The sequence below is a fragment of the Chenopodium album genome, chromosome 7, assembly GCF_948465745.1.
Source record: "Chenopodium album chromosome 7, dcCheAlbu1.1, whole genome shotgun sequence".
Classification (NCBI taxonomy): domain Eukaryota; kingdom Viridiplantae; phylum Streptophyta; class Magnoliopsida; order Caryophyllales; family Amaranthaceae; genus Chenopodium; species Chenopodium album.
This window is the reverse complement of record NC_137840.1, coordinates 75644812-75667974: the sequence shown is the minus strand read 5'-3', so window position 1 is coordinate 75667974 and position 23163 is coordinate 75644812. Positions and strand designations below refer to the sequence as shown.

At 32.4% G+C, this 23163-nt stretch overlaps 3 protein-coding genes across 3 annotated transcripts; all 3 read right to left on the bottom strand.

Moving 5' to 3' along the window:
- Positions 1-567: 567 nt before the first annotated feature.
- On the bottom strand, positions 568-4063 carry LOC145638606 (protein trichome birefringence-like 25). The gene is made up of 3 exons (XM_081689594.1): positions 3737-4063; positions 2743-3068; positions 568-1556 (listed from the first exon to the last, which is right to left on the bottom strand). The coding sequence occupies exons 1-3, from the start codon at positions 3930-3932 to the stop codon at positions 783-785; spliced, it is 1296 nt and encodes a 431-aa protein (XP_081545720.1). The 5' UTR covers positions 3933-4063; the 3' UTR covers positions 568-782.
- A 2088-nt stretch (positions 4064-6151) lies between these two features.
- On the bottom strand, positions 6152-11638 carry LOC145639636 (uncharacterized). The gene is made up of 5 exons (XM_081690927.1): positions 11067-11638; positions 8763-10920; positions 8100-8160; positions 7779-8002; positions 6152-6793 (listed from the first exon to the last, which is right to left on the bottom strand). The coding sequence occupies exons 1-5, from the start codon at positions 11182-11184 to the stop codon at positions 6739-6741; spliced, it is 2616 nt and encodes an 871-aa protein (XP_081547053.1). The 5' UTR covers positions 11185-11638; the 3' UTR covers positions 6152-6738.
- Positions 11639-16342: 4704 nt separating this feature from the next.
- On the bottom strand, positions 16343-21087 carry LOC145640695 (jasmonoyl--L-amino acid synthetase JAR4-like). The gene is made up of 5 exons (XM_081691929.1): positions 21067-21087; positions 19793-20082; positions 19208-19309; positions 18141-18931; positions 16343-17408 (listed from the first exon to the last, which is right to left on the bottom strand). Exons 1-5 carry the CDS (start codon positions 21085-21087, stop codon positions 16870-16872), a joined length of 1743 nt encoding a protein of 580 aa, XP_081548055.1. The 3' UTR covers positions 16343-16869.
- Positions 21088-23163: the final 2076 nt, after the last annotated feature.

Genomic DNA, 23163 nt, shown 5'->3' with positions numbered 1-23163 from the left:
TTTCTTACTATTGGGTGTTGTATCATTGTCATTCATCAAACACGTACGTTATGTGTGTCTATGTTAGCAGTGTTACTAGACGATTTCCCTTCTTTTGCAATGAATTTAGCTACAGCATCGCTGTTCTAGCTGATTTGTACTGATACTCCGTATTAGTTATATGCACTACTTATTTCTGTCTTGTTTGTAGTCGATGTTGAGAATGATGTTGATAATGTTTTATACTACAAACGAGCCTTCTAATTTGAAATGTATGTGAAACAATTAAGGGAAACTCGAGTATTGGGAGAATAACCAACAACTAGGAGTATCGATCAACGATGGATGATGGCTAATGAATGCTGAATTACAAGCAATTGAATCTAATGAATGTGTCCTCAAACTCTCACCTAAAAATGTGGATGTGTTTGAGCATAAACAACGGGTATACATGTGAATACTGTGTACAATTGCTACAATAGAGTAAAAAATCAAACAATAATAAAAATAAAAAAATAAAAAAATAAGAAATAAAAAAAGAAAAAGAAAACCAAAGATTAAATAACACAGCCGATGCATTCTCATAGCTTTTCCTGAGTAATTATTATCCAGGGTTCCGGATCACTTTCGAGTATTTTCATTCAAAGAATTTTGTATAACAAAAATTTTACAAGAAAGAATTTTTCATAACAAAAAATTTACATCAGTGATCCAAAATCGAACTTTGCATGGATAACTTTGTGTATATGGATCTACCCATAACATACCTTTCAAAGTGTCAATGGCTCTTGCATTTCTTTCGTTTAGTCGTTCATCAAAATATCCATGACCAAATCATTCCAGGAGTCAATTGGCCCTGGCAAACACCAATGCAAGCAATCATACTGAACCTTGGCATTTTTATCCTTTGCAAAAGGATGAGACTGCCTGTACGGCCCAGGATGCCCATCAGGCCTCAATAGAGAGAGTCGGGTTGTGTCAAAAAGCTTTAAGGAGACACCTTTCTCCGATGCAACTCCAATGGCCTTATCAAATTCCTGCAACTCCACCTCATAAAGTATCCTATCTATATCAGTTATGTTCACCTCACCCTCTTTGAATGGTACTTTTCGATTACAAGTCCCACCATTATGCCATTCTCCATTCTCAAAGTGATCCGGGGTGATTGTTCTCAAGAAAACTTGTGCTTTATGACTTGAATTCATCACAAAGTTTAGAACCAGCTCGAGTGCCTTGCGATAAGCATGGTCAAACCCGAGTTCTGTCAAGTTTCTCCCATGACAGTAATGGCATCCTTGAATTGTGTTATTTTCAAAATAGATTGCAGTCTTCAAAAACCATTTCCCACCTGCAATTATCACATAATCAAAGTTATTGTATCTGCTTGTCCATTTCTCATCTAACTTGTCAAGATGAAGCTGAGTCTCAGATGTTGAAACTCCATCATTGTCTTCAAAAATCTCGGCTTTGACAAGGTATGGGGACCATATAACCGCGACTGTGAAATTGTACAACGGAAAAACCCATGTCTTTGATTTGTATTCCTCATCATGATAGATCTCCTTAGCTTGATCAACCTGCAGAACAAGGCTATAATCAAATCACCACATCATAGTTTGAAAAAACCATAATTTTTGGAATACATGCATTTCATCCAGGAAGTCATTGTCCAACCAGCAGAAGAAACTTTCATCATCTGCTTTGTAAGATAGGAATTTGAGGTAATTTTGTTAGATTACTAGTTTTTGAAGGGACAGATTAACCTTGTACATGACTTTGCAACAAACACAATACACAGCAACTGCACCGACAAATAAACCTACAAATTCTTTTCACAAGACCCACCAAAATCATCATGAATGTTCAAGGATAATTAAGTAGGACCCTATCTTGCATATTAAGACAAGAGAAAGGTAGTAATAATAGCACTAGAGATTTCTATGATCCAATGGGAGATGCTAATAATAACACACAACAGATCTCGCGATTATAACCACTAAACTAGCTATCATTCCATTATAAATGCCCCACCGATACAATGACCCCAGTGCCCAAGTTCAAAGTACTCTATGGGCAGCACAAGTTAGCTCATCGGCCAACCAGGGATTTCGATGAAGAGCAAGAGCAGAGGACCATAGAGAATGAATATTTCACGTAAGGAAAAAGCGTGTGCAACATTAAAAGTATTCCTGCACACCAAAACATCTAAATATTCTATCCCATTTTTGTGTCTACAATGATTGTCACTCATTTTTATTGTTTAAGAACCCACCTTAAACAATAAAAATGAGGTGTTTTACTCTTGACTACTTTAAAGTTTAACACATTACTTAGAATTGCCAACTACGATCAGCACAAAGAATTTACCCTCACTCAGAAATCATTTCTATATCATGACAACTCAAAAGAGAGGCCCTCTATGATGGTCATTGTTTATGGAATGCCAAAAAGGAAAGTGTAACGCCTTAAGCACAATATAGTGAGGTCATGAAGGTAATTATGTCATTCTTAGCTTGTTTTCAAGATTGAGGAAAAGAAAAATGGCAAGTATCTTCACCACCCAACATATCATATTGATCTAAGCAATAACTCCAGAGTTTCCTAATTCCTACAGTTTGAACTTCTGCATAAAATGAGACACATCCTACTAACAACTAATCTTTCAATTGTTACAACATGTAAATAAAGTTCTATCAAAGATCAATTTACGATTCAAGGGAACGTTTAACACATGATAAATCCACATAAGGCAAGATCATATACCTGAGACAGGGTACAAAGAAAGGATTGCACATGATTGCGAGAAATGGAATCGCCAATGAAAGCCCAATACTTATTGCTCATCATATCAAGAAACTTCTCAGGGTTGAACTTATCCAACTTGCAATCCAAGGGACTCCACCTCCAATAGAGGTAGTCCGAATCGGGCCGGCCATTAGTCATACAATTCTGAGGGAGCTCAATGAAAGGGCAGCTATTATTATTGTATACAGGACCAGATGGATTTGGGATCCATTCACCTTTAAACAAATCACATTTCGATTTTGCTTCATCTTCAATTAAATTGGTTGAATTGGATGTGAGAGAGCCTACAAATGGTTGAGCAAACCACAATATAAGCTTAGAACTAATGCAATTACAATGAACTCATTTTTAAAAAATATATGATCATATTATGTAGCTAAACATCATATTAAATTCATTTCATCTACTAGAAACTTGTTTTTGTTGTTTATTAGTACTTAATCATAGTTTCATACTAGTCACTAAAAAAAATTCTTTACTCGAAAACTCTTGCTTTATGAGTGATCTTTGCCAAACCCATCACTTAAAACTATATTTTAAAAATAAATTAAAATAAAAAAAAAATCAGGAATTTATAGAAGCAAAGAACAGCAGACACCTTTAAATTAATTTCCACAATTTAGGGTTAATAAAATTACTCATATTTTACTCACTCATAGAACTGAAATAAAATGTAATTTAAAGTTTGATTTTTTTTTTGGTTCAAAGGAACAACAGAAACTTAAAGTTTGATTGAGCAAAGTTTATATCAAGCTCAATCAAATTCCCCAAACTTCCAAAAAAAAAAAAAAAAAAAAAACAGGGAAAAAATATGTAGAATCATGAAATCAGAATTTCTCACAGAAATCATAAAAGATGCATGATTATATAGCAGCAAAATATACTACAGAAGAAAATAATTATCAAATGAAAAAATGCAGAAGAAATTAAAAAGATAAAATAAAAATGGTACCTTTATCAAAAGTAAGAAGATCAGTTTCAGGGGAAGAAGTCTTGATTTCCAAAACTGGGGAAGAAAAATCAATGGAATAAGAAGAAAAGAAGCGAATTGTCAAACCAAACAAGAGAAACAAAATCAAAAGTTTAATAAGAAATGAATTTTGTTTGTAAAATGAAATTGGTTTCAATGGGTTTGAATCCCAATTCATCTCTTTTTCTTTCTGGTTTATTCCTCTGTTGTCTTGTTTTTCCTGGGGAATGGAATTCTCAAGAATTGGGGTTTTGGTTTTTTTTTTTTTTAATTTATTATTATTTTGATTTTAATTTTTGGGTTTAAATTTTTCTGAGTTTGATGGGTATATTTCAGTGGAGTATTTACTACTACAACCTCCAAACAAACCTTGCATGGTGGGATCTAAATATCATTATTCATGAATGAAAAAATAATTATATAATTAAATAAAGTGGTGGATTTTCCACCTATAAATCTTTAATAGAGAAAAGGTGATGTTTTATTTTTTATTGAGGAAAAAGGAGATTGTGGATGTGTATATCTTAGTACCTTACTAGTATAGAGTATTTTAAGGATCAATGACATTGAAGTGAGGAATGAAGAGATGTTTGTAGTTTGGTTTGGAAGTGTAATTGTGTTGTGTATACTCTTTATTAACATATGTCGGCCAGATCGCCGAGGTGGTAATTAAAATGGCCATAATGCCCACAATAATGATTTTTAGGTACATATAGACGTGTCCATGAATAACTTAGTTTATGTGTAGTATTTTTTTTTAAAAAAAAATGACATAAAAAATAATTAAAGTCTAAACATTTTAACTTTAACGGGATAACTTATACCAAGTATAAAGAATGGAATATAAAAAATAAATTTGTTGCACCACAACAAATATTATATATCAGGTTCACATGAGATTTGGTGAATAACCCTTTTCTAACATGATAACAATTAGTGTATATACATACTTCGTATTACATTACTAACATGACAATCGAATTTTTGATAGAGAAATATTACCCTTTTTCTTGAATTAAGTTTTTGAACCATCCAGAAAAACATTTGTGTTTGTGGATATGATGAATGAAACAAACAGGTAACCTACAACATTAAACTGTAACAAGGAAAAATTCAGAATTGCTGGTGTCCATATTTGCTGCTGGACCACCACATTATGACTTTATAGCTGCTCATGGTAGATGTTGGCACTTATTTTCGTTATGAATGAATTATTGATTGTGATTTGTAGAACATCACAACTATAAGCAGTAAGATGTACTGTGAGTCAATGAAATGTCTCTCAGGATCATAAAAGTTGATTTAGAACATTAATAAGTTTATAATTAGGTTTTATAAGATCCTAATAACGAGTTTGGTTCAATACATGTATTTTGGTATTATTATGCAATATTGCATTGATTGACTAGACTCTAGAGTTTTAAGATATGATTCCAAATTTCCAATCACCAACTTGACATTTGGGGTCTTATTAAGATATAATCTCTTCTATTCAGCCAACTTTGTTGCCGCTAGAAAGAGATAAAATTGGTTTCTCAAAAAAAAAAAAAAAAAAGGGTCGAATAGATTGCATACCCACCCCCAAAAAAGCAATAAAAGCTGATTTACAACTAGAAAAATCAAAGAAGATGATCCTTGATACATTAATCCTGAATTTAAAAGTAATTAAAGATTAATAAAGGAGGGTCACGAAAACAGCAAAAAGTAACCAAACAAAGCTTTACGCTTCATAGACTCAAATACTCAATGCATAGTTTGTTCTTTGTTCTTGTAACCCCAATCTCATTATGAATCGCTTTAGGGTCTGTTCACATTTACTGAACTGAGCTGAACTGAACTGAACTGAACTGAACTGAACTGATTGGAACTGAACTGAACTGAATTGAGCTGAAATGAATATTTTATGAGAGAGGGAAATTAAGAGCTGAACTGAACTGAACTAATTGGAACTGAACTGATTGGAGCTGAACTGAACTGAACTGAACTGAAATTAAGTAAATGTGAACAGGCCCTTAGTAAAGAATAAAGAGACCAATATAAGTTGCTACTTTAAGTTGAGCAGATAGCACCTTGATTAATCGTGTTTAAGATCCCACACTAGGTGTACGTGTACCCAAAATTTATTACTATTACTTATACTCTTTTCATTTTATAATAATATATTCAAAATAATGCGTACTCTTTAAAGGTATATTCAAATCTGATTATCTGTATAATTTATAGTCAGTCCTTTATGCCAAATTGCGTGAGGAACAGTGAAAATTATGCAATTAATAATCAAAGTCCTTTCAGAATTCAGTCAACAGTAACCATGAGCTTTGAATGTCTTCTAGAACATCAAACAAGAAGGGAGAAACAACTTTAAAGACATCCCATAAAACTAGAACGATATAGAGATGTAGACAAGTTAAATCAAACTTCCATTGACAAAAATGAAACTGCGACACAAAATACAAGTCTATCAAGAGGTCAATCTGTACTTTCACATTCATCAGAAACAAATGAATTTGCAATCAATCATTTGCTCTTGGACTTTAACACATTACCATTTCTTTGATACATTACAAAATCGCAAGCATAAAATGAGGGGGGGAAATGTTCCTAGAGATCATAACACTTGATTGGTGCCGATTGACTAACAACGCATCTAACAATATACAGCATTACAAATTAGATCAGCTAATTGATATTACATAAATAATAGAGAAAGATAGGACGATTTACACCTCCCTTTTGAGACCCTAAACCTCTCCGAACAAACCAAAGGCACCAATGAAAAATCTTTGATTCTTTGAATACAATGGACAAACAGATATCACCATTCTGTAATCCAGACAAGTTACTGGGGTATCATTGGAAACCTCCTTCGACAGCACAGCAGACTGAAGCAAGTATGGAGTTCAAAAGGGCAAGTTCAGACAACCAGACTATTCCTAATTGTAGGAGGCATTTAGTGAACTTGTTTTCATGCATGACAGTTTACTTTAAGACACGGTTTTTGGGACTCTCATGCCAAACCCATGTTTGACCTTCTCAATCCTGACCATGGGAAAAAAATTTGTCAGATTATAATAAGCTATATGTACTTTGTAATTTTGTATATATTCATTATCATTAGATAAAAGATCCAAGATACAGAGTAATGCATTCAGAATTCATAATATAGCTAAAGAGTCAATCCAGTTAAGAGGTCCTAATTTTTCAAAGACCACATACATTTTATACGTATTCTTCCAAGTGTCCAGGACTCAATATGATGCTCATGCAAGTGAGAAGGTCCTCACAATACCAGAATGAGGTATTTTTTAATGGTAATGCAGAATTTACATCCTAGAAAGTAATTGAAATTGCTTCCCAACAACCTAACAAGTAATAATCTAATATGGCAACAAAAACTCACACATTTGATCAAGTTTAGCGAGCTCTCTGTCAGACAAGGAAGAAGACTCCACTATTTTTTTTATGACTTGCATGATACCAATCTTATCTAGCACTTCAAATTACGAAACTACTTATCATCTATGTCGTACTTAATGATGTTTTGTGAATTTACCAATCAAAAGATATACATAACTACATTAGGCTTTATGATGTTGTCAGAAACTCAGAGCAGGTGAGCACTCTTCATTAATGAACCCCAGGCATTTGTCTCAAAAATTGCTTAAAAACCTATTCAAAACATGCTGCCTTAATGTTATACTCCTATATCTGGAAGTAAGTCACATTGTCCCAAACTCTCTCCCCCCCCCCCCCCCCCAACACCAACTCTCTCTTTCTCTCTATATACTATACCTACCTCTATTCTACCCTTAATAATAGCGTCAAACCCTGTGCAGAGAAGCATATAGTAGAACGGAGGGATTAATAGACTTCCTTTCATCATTTCTCCATTTCAGCAAATAAATGAAGGTATGTTTGGAAACATAAGCACAGCATATTCCTTCATAGAATAATGTGACAAAACTTTCTTTTTATCCTTTTTGGAGAGATGGAGGGGCGGGGAACAGTAAAAAATCAAACTTACGTTGGGGCAAGTTTGCCAAGGCTGTCAAGTTCTTGACCAGAGTCTTCATCCACAACTCGTCCAGAGATCTCAATAATGTAAGATTTGTCCCTAAGAGCTGGAAGTCCTCTGATTGTAAGCAATTCCATATCTTTTTGATGAAGTTCTCTACCATTTACAAACACACCAGTGTTCCCAGCAGCACAATTTTCTGGCATCCGATAATTGAACTCCTCGATAAATGGCTGGAAACACGTAAGACAATTGAAGAGTTTATAATACTAAAAAAACATATATTCAGGATATGATCAGAGAATACACACTATAATTTAGAGAGCTTACAGGTATGATGCCAAGACAAGGTCCACCCATCACACCCCAGAACCCAGCTCTGTAGTCATACCTGATAAAATGGAAAACAAGAAACAATTATAAGAAAGCAGTGAGCCACCTAGATATGCTGTCCAAGCCCCAACAACAACAACAACAACAACAACAAAAAAAGGGTGCAATTCCAACTTTTATTTTTAATTTTTATGAATACATCAAGCATCTAGTTATTGTAAACTAATATCAGCGCAAACATCAGAACCAAACGCCTTGTTTGGATAAGAACATATATCTATATGGTGTCCAAAAATCATAAGTTGTAATTGATTCGATGCAAGGACATGCAATATCTAATAGCAATCAGCAGCATAAACCAAAACAAAGATGATTATTAGGTATAAAGGAGAAAAACATGAGGCCTGAAATTATGAACTCTGACATATGAATGTCCCAAACTCAGCAGAGGCTTGAAATTATACATATCATGCCTTATCCAAGTTTATAGAAACAGAGTCTCTAGCTTTAGGGGAAACAAAAGAATTATCCATATGCCTCTAGTCTTAACAGAATCAGCACTATATAACCTAATACTTCGTACTTTCCGATACAACACAATGCAAAGCCATTTGAAACAAATTAGTATAAGCAGATACTAAATGCAGTTGAAGAGCATACCAGTATTGTCCAGGGTATATTGGGCCTGCCATCTTTTCTGCTTTCTTAACCAATTTATCTGGTATCAGATTCCCATTAACCATAACATTTCTTTTACCACTTTCCAAGGTTTGGTTGGATTTAGAGAAGCTCTTCTTTATAATTCCTGCCAAAAATGAATCCACTCCTTTCTTCATCTTTGGGAGTTCCTCTTCTCTGCATTTATCTGTTGACTCTTGTGTTACTTCATTATTTAGGTATTCATTATGTGACATCTCCATCTCCGTTGCCAGTGACTCCTTCAAGGAGTTTTGCCGAACAGTATTCTTGTTAGTAATAACCCTCTCTTGATCTGATCGACTACTCAAATTTCCCTTTCCATAACGGTTTATGGCACGGAATTTAGATGTGTAATCAAAAGGGTCTTGAAGAGGTGAACCTGGAGGAGAAGGAGAAGATGCAGCTTTTTCAGGATGAATAGTTGCAGAGGTCACTCCTTTTTTAGCAACCAATTCATCTGAAAAATGTTCATCCTCAGAAGTGGTTGCAGAAACCGAATGAAGGTTGTGCATTTCTTCAGACTTGCTGGAGCTTACACCTTGGCAAGTTGATGAAGAAATAGGTTCCCTATCCATTGCTTGAAAATCATACACTGAGTTAGCATAGTCCTCAGAACAAAAGCTTGCTTTATGGCCATGAGGCCCAAGACCAAACCCATCAGATTTGTCAAAAGCATCAGTGGTTGTTTGCTTCACTGCTGTGTCAACTGGCACTAGTTTTTCATCCGTAACGGTGAAAGAGATCACAGTAGAGCATGCTCCACAAGACATTTGCCAGTCATCCTTCTTGGAAAACACCTTTTTCGGCAACTTTAATACTTCAAAGCAATTGTGACATGTTACAAACGGAGCACCACCTACTACAGGGCGGCAACGATGACCACTAGCTAGAACCATCCTATGAGGACGACCACGAGAAAAACTCCCCATTTCAACATTAACGTCACCCGGCCACCTTGAATGAGGTTGTGGATCAACAATCCTAGAATTATACCCATGTAAGCCAAAAGTCCCTTGAGCTTCACGCTGGCACGACATGGGCTTGTTCACAACATGAGGAAACCTTCTATTGGCAAATGCTGATGGTGGGACTTGCAAAGGAGCTTGCAGTTGTCGGTCATAACATCTATAGCAAGAGCACGAATGGTGATTAACAGCCATACCATACTGATGTGGCTCAAAAGGGTCTAGCTCAGGACCCATATATTGATGGTGACTTGGGATCCGTTGTGGAGGAGGTCTCCGGAGCATTCTAGGTTCATATGAATCCTCATACCTGGGAGCATGATTTGGGTTGTGCATTGAATTGTAATTATGAGTAACCGGAAATTGCTCATGGTAATGCTCAAAGTAAGGTGGTCCGGCAGCAGGTTTATTAGGAGAAGAAAATTGCCTTGAAGTCCGGAGGAAGTTAGATGGATGATCACGAAAACAATCCACAGGTTCAGCATAAGGTTCTACATGGGCCATCCTCGACTCCAAAGGAGCCAAGGGAGGTTTTTCATGAAACTTTTCATTGGCATTGTTAACCCTACTGAGTTGATCCTTCAATTCATCCAACTTCCTCAAGAGCTCCTCTCGATCATGTTCAATAAGCTCAGTCGTTCTAGTAGCTCGACTTGCCTCATTTCGATAACTAGAATCCAACTGATACTTGGACGAGTCACCCAAATGATTCGAACTAGAAGACCTCATCCCTTCGAAATAATCTCGTCTAGCCCTCCCAAATCGATCTGCAGCCCCAATATCACTTGATTTTCGCTCAAAACCCCGGCTAGATCTCCTCACCCCATTTACATTCTCATTTAGGGTCTCTAACTTGTCTACTCTAGATTCCGAATTGCCATTACCCATTTCATTTTTACTAGAATCCCCATTTTCAACTTCCCAAGCAACAACTTCTCTCTTAGAATCACTCCCAAAATTTTCAACAACTTCATTACTGCCTTCACCATTATTACTCACCCTAACCTCATCATTCTCAACCCCAGAAATAGCTCCTTTCCCCAAAAATTTATCAGTTTTCCCAGAATTACTCTCAGATTTATCAGAAATTACCCCAACCCTCTCCTCAATGGACCTCTGTGACCCATTACCAGCTTCTAGATTATTCTTTTTTGCTGCAAATTTACAACCAACATATATAAATATAACACCCAATGACCCAAATCATGCAAAAAAAATACAATTCCAATCAAACCCAGAAAATAAATTAAGCAAATTTAGCAAAACTTTAAAGAAAAATAAAGAGGAAAATTGAAAGTACCTCGAAGAACAGCACCACAGCCACCACACTGATAGACAGAATAATCAGGAAGTTCAGGAAGTAGATTCTCACATTTGGGGCAACGAACCAACCTTAACTTAGATGATTCCACTGCCATTTTTAAAAAATTTTTGGGATCTTTCAATTAAACCCCAGAAAAATTACAAAAACACAAGTAACATCACTGATCTAACAAAAACAAAATCAAAATCAAAATTTAATATAGCCCATTTAAGCCAAGGAAAAAGTACAAATTCTAGATTTTTTTTAGAATTTTTTTGTGGGGTTTTTTCTGGGAAAAATAGGAAAACTTGGTAGGAAGAATTGACCCAACAAACATTAAAAGGGCTCCAAATTAAAGGGGAGAAAATTACAGAAACCCAGAAGTGAAAGTTACAAGAAAATATGCTCTGTTTTGTAGTAGTACTGTCAATTTTTTAGGGTGTCAAATTAAATTAATAAGCAAAAAATATACTCCAAATTTTTTTAAAAAAAAAAATTAAGGGGAAAAAAATAAGGGACCCTTTTGCTTTTTCTGGGTTTAGCAATTGAGGAAAGTTGTGAGTTGGGATAACATTTTGCCATTCTCGCGGTCTTTCACATCAAGAAATAAAGTTTTTACAGAGGTTTTATTTAATTTTTAATTATTTTTTATCTAATTTTTTTGTTTTTTGAGGCTAAAAGCAATACAAATGGGAAAAAAGTGATAGAACGACATCGTTGTAAGATGTTTAAAGGTAAAAATATTGATGCGAGAGTTTCCTTTTTATCCAGCTTTAATTTGCTTTTTTATTTTTCAGTCAAAAAAAGAAAAAATTAAATAAAAAAAAAATTAAAAGTGGCTTTGTTTATTCCTTGTGTTTCTTGGGTTTAATGCTTAATGGCGACTAATGAGAGAAAGTAAAAGAGGGGTTTTGGCCGTTGTGAAAATGAGATAAATGAGAATATTTTAAGAGCTATTGTCTAGCTTAGGTGAGTAAACTACAAGTTTTGCGTATAGTTTATGACTTTAATTTTGATTTTTGAATGGAGATATAGAATATTTTCTATGTAGTTTGAAATTAGAGAATAGTTTTCCCATTTTTCATTGACCTAACAATCAAAAAAATTGACTAAAAGTTACTAGCCCTTAACGATAATTTCTTATTTTAAGTCCTATCCAAGTAGAAATCGATAACTACTTAGTATTAGTTATTAGTTATAAACTTATAAAGAATACAAGTAAATGTCCTTAAAAAAATAATACAAGTGAAATAAATAATCAATCTCATTCACCTAATTCATTTTTAATCAATTACATGTGAGATATGAAGTAACCAGTAATAATATTTCAAAAAAAAAATAATAATAATAATTACAGTAAAATCTATTAAACTCTTAAGTTTAATGATAAATCTCTTTTTTTTTTTCTTTTTTTTTTTTTTTTTTTTTTTTATATTGAACAATCATGAAAAGTCTCATATTGTTACTTAAAATTAAGAATAATAAAATAACATGTTTAAACATGAAAAATATATATAATAAAAATAAGAAGATTTACACCAAAACCAAATATTGAAATCAATTACATGAATCAAGATTTTATCTCGTATAATCATCAACGTTTATCATTTATTTGAATTGTTTCCATTCCCTCCTACATAGTACCAAGTACTCCGATATATGCTCACGTAAAACCTAAATCTTTTAGGTACTTCTTAAATCCTAATATTTGTCATTATATATATATGAATAAATTCCAAATCAACAGGAGGAGTACAAATGCTACATATATGACCCTATTGGATACTATTATGTAAAATGTAAAATGGCATTTAGTGTTTGTCCATCCCACTCACCAAACCAAAATAGAAAAAGCTTATCATTTAGGTTAATCTTCTCTTTTTCACACAATTTTCCTTTTTGGTCAGCAAATACATAGATTATGGTATATAGTCTTCCTAGTCTTTAAGTAGTTTTCTATCAAAAAAAGAGTCTTACAGTAAACTAAGTAGGGTATGATTGGGTGTTGCATACCCCACCATTATACCAGCAACAATTACCTCCTTGGCTACTTTTGACTTTCTTATTATGCAATATTATTAATTAGCTACACTAATCTTGTGTTTTAATAAATTAATTTATAAACTATTTGACATATTATAAGGCTAAATATCTCTTAATTGTTAATAATAATATTTATGTTAATGTTGTGTTAGTACATGGCTTTCATATGCTGTCAAACAAAAAATACAAATTTGTTATCAATTACAGACAAGTAAGCTTTTTGGCAGTGTTTGTGATTGATTTATTTAGTTGTTTCTTCAAACGAATAATTGTCTTGTCTCTTGCTCTTTGGCTCATAATGAGAGATATTTTAAAATTGTTTTTGATCATAATTAATGTGTAATTAGATATTGTATGATTTAATGCATGATGATGCAATCATAATTAATTATTTTATTTTTTTGACAATCATTAGAAATTTGATGGCGGCAGCAATTACGCCACGGTGTTTTCATGTTGGTTTTTTAAGAAAGCTTGGGTAGTTAGGTGATTTTCTACAATTTAAAGAATCACTTCTTAATACTATATCTTATTATGTATCAAAATAAAATGATATATTTTACTCTCTTTGTTCTCTTAGTTACATTAAGTTATTTTTGCAACAAAAATTAAAAACAAATAAAATAAAATGAAGACCACCTATGTTAGCAATTTCATTTTATAAAGGGGAGTTATTAAAGAGATTTAATAATTACAATTGACTGAATTGAGCTCCACAAGTGAGGTAATATATATATATATAATATATATATATATATAAAAAATATATATATGTATTGTTCTAAACAAAATAAATTAAAATTAGTAGTTTTTTTTTTTTATTTTTTATATAAGAATTAAAAAAATAGGGGAGTTTAGAAAAATGGATGAAAATGATATACATCAGAAAAACGAAGGAACCATGAGATGCTCCGTAGATGGAGTAATCAATAATAAAATTAACAATTGTAGTCGTAATTGATGATAATGGAGTTTAGAAGATGGAAGGAGAGAGTCCAAGTTTAAGGTAGGATGTCCAACTCGCTACTTCATCATTTAACATGTGAATTGAAACATAGACTAAAGGAGTAAAGGCCCACGCTGAAATGAACATGTACCACGTTGTTGATTGTTTTTTTAATTGGGCCTATCAAGGTCTTGATTACTTTCTTAATTACACCTCTTACATAAAAATGATCCATGTATTATTAACTTATTATAATATTTTTAATATATTTAATGATAATTTTTATTGTAAAAAGACTAATATTTTGTTAAAATTATGTCGTATTACAACTTAACAATAAAAAAGTAGTAAGATTTGTAAAATTTAGAAAGTAATCATAATCCGAAATTTAATGGATATTTGAAGCATCTAATCCGAAACTTTTAATTATCCGAACATCGGATAATCTTCGGATCGGAATTGAATATCAATTTCTGAAATCCGATCCGTGAACAAGTCTTTTTTCTTTTTCTTTTCTTTTTTTTTTTTTATTTTTTTTTTTTAATGCAAGAATCGACCTAGTTGAAATATTGCAATAGAATATTAAATTATACTCGTAGTATTAAAAAAAAAAAAATTGTCTACTATGGAGTACTCCTACAAAAAGATGAATTTAAGTACGGAGTATACTATAGTACTACTACTCTACTAGCAGAAAATATTGTTATATTGATATTATACTTCGTATTATTATTACATGGTTCAGAACTTCAAACCAAAATTTTTATTCACGTAATAAACATGTACGGAGTTATTAAAAAAAATAAAAATGGAACATATATACTTGTATTACTCTTGAACCTTATGATAAAATATTCTGTTTTATTCTGGATGTATGATTAATACATTTTTTTTTTTTTTTTTGTAAGAATCAGATGCAAGAAACATTACATAAACCACTTAAATCTAGGAATTTAAAACTTGTTGAACTTGATCTTCATAATTCATTCTCCTCTTAAAAACCTCCACAAAGAGCAAATCTTCCTATGCACCCACTTAACCTACCAAACACCCCTTTTTCTCCTTTTGTTCCCGGAGTACAATTCAGTGATACAACTGTACTAACCACATGTACACCCTTAGAAGTAGATGGTGCATGAATATGATTCTCATGATGCAACTTAAACCGCCTTTTCGAGCCGCCGAGGGACGACGGGAGAAACATCAGGTGCCGTTCGATCAGTTGGGTGACTGAAGCCAGTTCATAGGAGTCATACAAAGGACTCCCACAATCCCATATTTTCATCATCTTTTCTTTCTCTCCTAACATTTCATTATTATCATAAAAATGTACCTTGTTTTTTGACATATTTTTGGCCCATAAATTTTTTGGAAGTATTTTTTATGAGATTTTGATGATTTTTTCCTAGGAAGTTAGGTACATTTATTCGTGAATCATGATGAAGAAAGAAGATCAAGATTTAGGGACACCAAGACATGTTTTTTGTCTTGTATGTCCCATTTGTAAGAGAGATTCTCACGTAATTTTTTTTCTTAATTTATAGACTAATGTTTTTCCTAAGCAGGAAAAACTTTAACTCGGATAATTATAAAAGGGAAATTTTGTTTATTTTTGATATGATATTACTATATCACCCTTGATATTGAGAATTGAGATGATTGTATAGTGTTTCAAGAGGGTATTGTTGTCTTTTTGGTGCATCATTCATGTGATGATGTCTTTGTTCAATGTGCAAAGATGCTACTTAATGAGAGTATCAATTATTTGTTAGAAAGAAAATGACAAATCACATCTTATTTAGAAGTAAATATTCAATTATTTGGACCCTTAATTTAAATTATTAAATGTGGTGCATCTCCTTTAGGTAGGTTAAATCATATGTGGAGCAACTTCATATGATCATCCAAGCCGTTCCAGAATTAACTAGCATCCAAAAGTGGTTTAATTCATTTAGCAACGTAAAGTTCTTTGATTGTACTTATTGTAATAAGGATCTTGCTAACAAGCGTCCCGAGGTGTTAGATAAGGGATTAATTAATATGTTACGAGTATTTAAAATTGTATTAACTATTAAGTACGAAATGCATGACAAAATCACACATTGATCGATCGGTGTAATTAATGTTAATTTTACTACAAAATTTTCACATTTTAGCTCTCTTATGTAACGCCCCGGGGGTACTCATTAGCTTTTGCCTTATAATATTATAGAATTTGTAAATAATGTAAACTTCAAATTGTTGCGATAATTAAAATAACAATAGACGTACGACTTACTATAAAGTATTGTGTGTGTGTTTTTTTTTTGAAGGAAAAGTATTGATTGATATTATTATTAGTTTTTATTAAAACATTAAGTATACATTGTTGCATTTGTAAACTGAGGCTTGTCCAATCCTTTTTTTTTCATGTGTATATATCAATTAAAAAACAAAACCGAATTCTATACTTTATTTTCTCTAAATTTAAGTGGATCGGACAGTTGTTTAAAAAACAAAAAAAATCGGTTTTGTTTTTTAATTGATATATACACATGAAAAAAAAAAAAAAAAAAAAAAAAAAAAAAAAAAAAAAAAAAAAAAAAAAAACCTTGAAAACCAAAAGAAAGCTAGCTTAGATTTTAATAATTGCAACTAAAATCACGCTCTAACACCAAAAAAATTAAAAAAAAAAATAAAAACTGGAATCAGGCGATAAATGGGGCTACAGAAAGAGCATATGAAAGACAAATAATAAAACTTTAGTTCTCTGTCAATGAGAAAAACATAAGGTTTACTACTAGAAATTAAACATAAACTTATTATAAGTTGCTAATATGCAGTACTAAAGTAACTTTTAGCAACATTACCACACACAATTTGCAAGATTGGCTTATTGTTATCAGAAACAAATCTTGGTGGCTTAAACTGATTAACAGCAGTTCCCATACTCAAGCAATGCAGCAACACCTTATTGAAGGTCCCCTTCTTCAGAATCCGAAGCTCGAGCGGTCCAATCGATCCCACCTTGCGCGAGCTAACATACCCTGCATCAGCAAAAGATTTGTCCAAGCTATTGCAACACTCCTTCAACACATTTTCATCAGGTTCACCACTTAGCTCCCAGAATATCACATAGTGGCCTACTTCTTTGGTTAAATCCACATGACTGGTGAAATCTATCAGTTCTACCTTTTCTGCAGCCAATAACTTGCTAGCTTCTTCTACCGCGATTTGTAGATCACTCTCAGTGTTCTTGTCTATGTTGATGCTCAGCATTAGGTTCTGACGACATATGAATTTTAGCTCTGGAGTCGAGTTGTGGAACCCCATTACCTTCACAACATCTCCTAGCCTGTAACGATATAAACCTGCAATAATAATAGGTAAAATTGGTATAAACCACCTTTTTTGTCAGACTTTTTTGAAAAAACCACTTTTAAGTTTTTTTTTTAACTAAACCACCTTTTAAGTACCTAAATTTTTTATTGCACCACCCCTATTTCAAATCTAACATATTGTATCTCAACCATCCACTTCCAAATCATCAACCTTAGCAAATCTTTCCCTTCCATCTCAACCATCCACTTCAATTACCTCAATTTAGGTTTTGAGGATAAACAAATACTACAATTTAATTTTTGTAGCAAAATTAAGTTTGGTTTTTTAGAGCTTTACTCAATTTAGTCATGTATATATATAAAGGGGAGGGTCAAATGTTTTTGGAGGTGAAAAAAATACATGATTTTGGAGCGAAAGTCACAAGTTGCGGGCCCTTTGACGTTTTAGTTAATTTTTTCGTCATAATTTGAAATAGGGGTGGTGCAATTAAAAGTTTAGATACTTAAAAGGTGGTTTAATTAAAAAAAAAAACATAAAAGGTGGTTTTTTCAAAAAAGTTGAACATAAAAGGTGGTTTTTACCAATTTTACCATAATAATATAGCATTGAATATTATTCAAGTATGTATTATACTGAGAGTGAGGGATAGCTCGATCAGGTGGTTAGAGCTATCCTCCTGGTTCCAGGAGATCTTGAAATCGATTCTAGTATATACAATACAAGTATTATGAACTGATGTAGACGAACTTCAGTAATCATACCTGCAAAATTGGTGAGGATGATTTCATATTCTTCACCAAGTTTAACCTCAGCAAGTCCTATTGGTTTTGGTTCAGCACCACCATTCCTAGTCTCATTCAAAGGAATGAACTCGAAGTATCCAATGTTCGGAAGAACGGCAAAGGTGGCCTCTTCAGGAGGTGATCTTGGGTTGACATTTGCTGCAATCCATCCTTCAGAAGCTCCATAATCAGCGCAGACCAAAGGCAACCACCCGGCATACCGCCTTAATTGTTTAACATAAGGCTCCATGGCCCCTGTCATTATCCCTAAAACATACTTTGCATTCGGAAAAAGCTCTGGTATAAGGCCATACCAATTGGTTAAACCCAAGCATTTGTAGTAGATCATGTTAGCCAACTTTGGGTTAGGCTTGAGAATTTTGGACATAGCAGCACGAGTAGTCGGATCAGTGACTCTCTCGTTTAAGATTCCAAATCGGATATCAGAGCAGAGATCTTCCCAAACTTGTTCAAATGTTTGAAACGCTTGAACGATGCTATGAGCAAATGAAGAAGAAATTATTTGGACCTGGTCGTAGTGCAATAAGCCACACAGAAGATGGCAGTACAATGATTGATGAAAATCGGACCCGAAAATGACTTCATCAGGGCTGCAACTTTGGGATCGTATACACTTGGTTAAGTCTTTGTATTTTGGGTGGCGGAAAACATGTGTTGTTGCAGTTCCAGCAATAAGCCCTCCTTCAGTTACAAACGGTTTGCTACTGTAAACAAATGCCAATGCTTTTCCATTTGTTAAGGGAAACTCTCTGCAACCAACACATACAACAATTGATGAGTAGTCAGTAATTAAATGTCGTAACACTCCAATTTTACCTATGTCGCGTACTTGACACTTCAAGGTAGCTACTACCTCCGGGTCATATTATATGCTTGTAATTTTTTATATCTCACAATTAATACTCCAAAGTTGTATATAATACGATCCGAAGGTAGTATAAATAATTACTTGTGGTAGTCATTTTAAAGATGACTAGCTATTGTAGAATTTTCACTCGATGAAAAGGTGATATATAATTATTTACCTGTTTCGGTATGCAAAAGAAGTATACCACATTTGCATGGTGGTATCAAAGACTTTATCATTGAAAGGTAAAAACTTGCGCTTCCCTTGAGTTGTTCCAGAGCTATATATGAAAATAAACCAACCAAACATTATACAAAGTTACAAACCACAAACCAACAATAAATTAAATGATATCCTTTCAATTATAATTTTTTTTTTCAAGTCCATCAAATTATAATTGGGCATTCGAGTTATTAAGCTAGAACAGATCCTGGTCATGACATAAATAAGTCACTTTAAATATACTTGTACAAAGTACTCCTCCGTCCCATAATATCTAACAATATTGCACACATATCAATGCACTAATTCAACTTTATTTTTATACAATTAAATGTAAATGAAAAATATTTTAAACAATTATATTATGAAACTTTATATTAATATCTATCTAATAACATATTTTATAATAAAATATATTTTTATTATGTTAGTAAAAAATTATAGTCAAAACTAATAGATGAATAGCGAAAAGAGAGTCCAATGTCTCAGATATTCTAAGACGGAGGGAGTAACATAAAGAAAAATGAAAAATTAAGTGTACCTCAAAGAAAAGGATGGGATAGGTTTGCCAGTAATAATAGGAGAAGAATCTCCATTCATAATTTTTTGAATATAAGGTTCTATAACCTCATGAGTTATAAGAGGAACACATTGCTTGAAACTCTCCTCATCTGTTCTTCCATTAAGGCCTACGTTTAGCAAGTACTCGGCCGAGGCGTTTTCTTCTAGTATCTTCCTTAGCGTTTCTTCCTGTACTTTTCCTGCATTCCTGCTTATTTCTTCAAACTTCTTGATCACATTCTCTGGGTCAAATTCTTCCTTTGTTTCGTCCTTCAAATATTATTCAACAATAGATAAGCAGGAAAAAAGTCGAAGGGTATTTTGAAGTAACTATATAAGTACTTTATAAAGGAGAGTTTTTTCCCGAATTTTTAGAAAGGCACGTAGCATTTAATTTTTTTCAGCCCGTCATGTAGAATAATAAATTTTAATGGTAGCCAATTAAATACGATATTATTAATTTCATTTAGAATTAAATAATTTAAATGACACGTAAGCAAAATTGACGAATGAAGTTTCTCACTTTAAATTAATTAAATATAAAATATTATCTTTTGATATCAGGAATTTTATCTAAATATATAACAAATTTTAGCACATAAATATATATATTTAAAAAAATATTTAAAAATTAAAACAAATCGTACATCGCACGGACTTCCATTTAATAATGTATTACTTTTATAAAAATAGTTACTTATTGAAAAGATCTTGCTAACAAGCGTTCAGAGCGTTAGATAATGATCTTGCTAACAAGCCCAAATAACCACCAAATATAAAATACTCCGTAACAAAAAAAAAAAAAAAAAAAAAAAAAAAAAAAAAAAATCATGTATTGTAGTAAAGCTTGTAGTTTAGTCAACTTAGGGCATGTTCTCATTGACTGAACTGAACTTATTAGAGCTGAACTAAAGTGAACTAAACCGAAATAAATATTTTATGAGAGAAGGAAATTAGGAGCTGAACTGAACTGAACTAAACTGAAAATAATTCGATGAGAACATGGCCTTAGTCAACTTATTTCCATAGTCAAAATGACATTTTTGTTTTTTTTTTAAAAAAAAAAGAATATGACTTTAAAATAAAAAAATAAAGAATATGACTTTAAAAAAAAAAAAAAAAAAAAAAAAAAAAAAAAAAAAAAAAACCAACAATAACAACAATAACAACAACAACAACAAATGTGAGGTCCATATTTAATGAAATGTTGTTGACTTTTTTTTTTCGGCCCAATGGTTTCTAGTCACCACTCACCAGTGATAGACCCATTTCCATTTCCTGTTGTGTGATGTTTGAATCAAATTATACTCATTTCCTGTTGTGTGCATATTTGAATGTATAGATTGAGAAGGATTTCATACGTAAATTTCTCTATGACTTAATGATGTATATTAAAATAAATATTCAACCTTTGAATTGAGAATTTTAGATATATAGACTTCACACAATTGGAACAAAAGATCATCGTTATATTCTTGAATTCTAATAAACATGTGAGGATATGCATGGTTAAAACAATGTAAATACTTATTTTGAATGAGTAAGAAAAAAAATCGTATGATTAGTGTTTGGTGGGACAAAGGGATTACCTTATAAGCAAAATTGTTTTGATTGTTTGACATGATTAAATCATAAAGCAGTTATTGCCTCCAAAGATTAAACATAATGGTTTTCCGAATTGTGCATATATCTTACAAAATGCTCGAACTAGTAGAGGATTTTTAAGAGAGTAGAGAATAGAAGAGGAACGGTATTATGTATATTCTATACCTTATAATAACTCTTTTATAAGCATAAGAAAACGGGAAAGTTGGAAGATGAGGGGTAGAAATCGTGCAAACATTACAAACTATCAACGGAGAAAACGCGAATTGAAAAAGGGGCAGAAAGCATGCAATTTTTCGAAATGATCAATGAAAATAATGTGAATTGAAGGGGAGAAATTAATTTGACTACAGTTACATAATTGAAAAATAATGTGAATTAAAGCAAGGGTGAAACTCGTTTGGTGGTTTGAAATCTATCAATGAAATATACCCATTTAAAGGCTAATACTGAAAAATAATATGAATTGAAGCATGCTGAAACTCATTTAATGGTTAGAAAACTATCATGTGATGAAGAAAGGGGAAAACTCATTTAATGGTCCTTATACTTTTATAATAATGTGAATTGAAGTAGGATGAACCTCGTTTAATGATTAGAAAACTATCATATGAAAATTCATGTGATAAAGAGAGGGAAAAACTCATTTAATGGTCTCAATACTTTATAATAATGTGAATTGAAGTAGGATAAAACCTGTTTAATAGTTACAAGACTGTCAATGAAAATAATGTGATTTGATCAAGGGGAGGAAAAAACGTGAATTGTTTACAAAGGTAGTTCAGTAATTACAGACGTAATTCTTTTTTTTTAAAAAACATAAATTACAGACATAATTGTAAGCTCAATTTAGAATTGGGTGGATAGGATAAAAAATGCTAAAAACTTGTGCAATAATAATAGACATGATTGCAAGCCCAAAACTTGTGCAATAATTATAGACATGAATACATGATCCTCACAAACTTATGAGGCTAATGATGTGGCATGTAGAGATGCAATGTGGCAAGAAAGTGAAAGTAAATAAATAAATAAAAATAAAATGGAGGGAATTATATAAATATTTTGTTTAATTAATTTTCATAAATTTAAAATCATTTATCAGAATTTTCGTTTAGATAATAATCAAAACTAGTAAAAGAATGTTTAGTGAAGTGTAAGGCATTTGTACATGGCTTGTTGAATGACGACCTCTCTTTCTTGTCATTCTTCTCCTTATCAGTCTTATTGCCACTTTCAGTAGATGTATTGATCAAAGCGAAAATAGTTTGAAAACTTCTATCAATAACTAACTGTTCTATTTTTTTTTTTTTTTTGCGATTCAAACTCATGATTATATTACACATTAATACGAAAATAAAGATATCTTATTTTAAAATCTTTTTGTTTTAAGGACTAGTGTATAAATAAATTAAAAGTGAGTCATATCTAGAGACCAAATATAATCAATTGAATTAACATAATTATGGTTAATCTATGCTAATGTGCTATACTACTATCCATGGGTCTATCAAGACAAGTGATGAGAATTTGATCTCATGTATATCTTGAGAAGCTTTCAAACTCTAATAAGACTATTTTTTACAAGTATTCACTAAATTAATTACCAAGCAAGGCTACACTACTTGGTTAGGGAATCCTCTAACCTTGAGGCCAGGGATTTGTACTTTGGGCAAGGTCATTTATCTCTACTGTGAGGGTTGAGATTCACCAATGATCATATTTTATATAATATATATGGCTCTT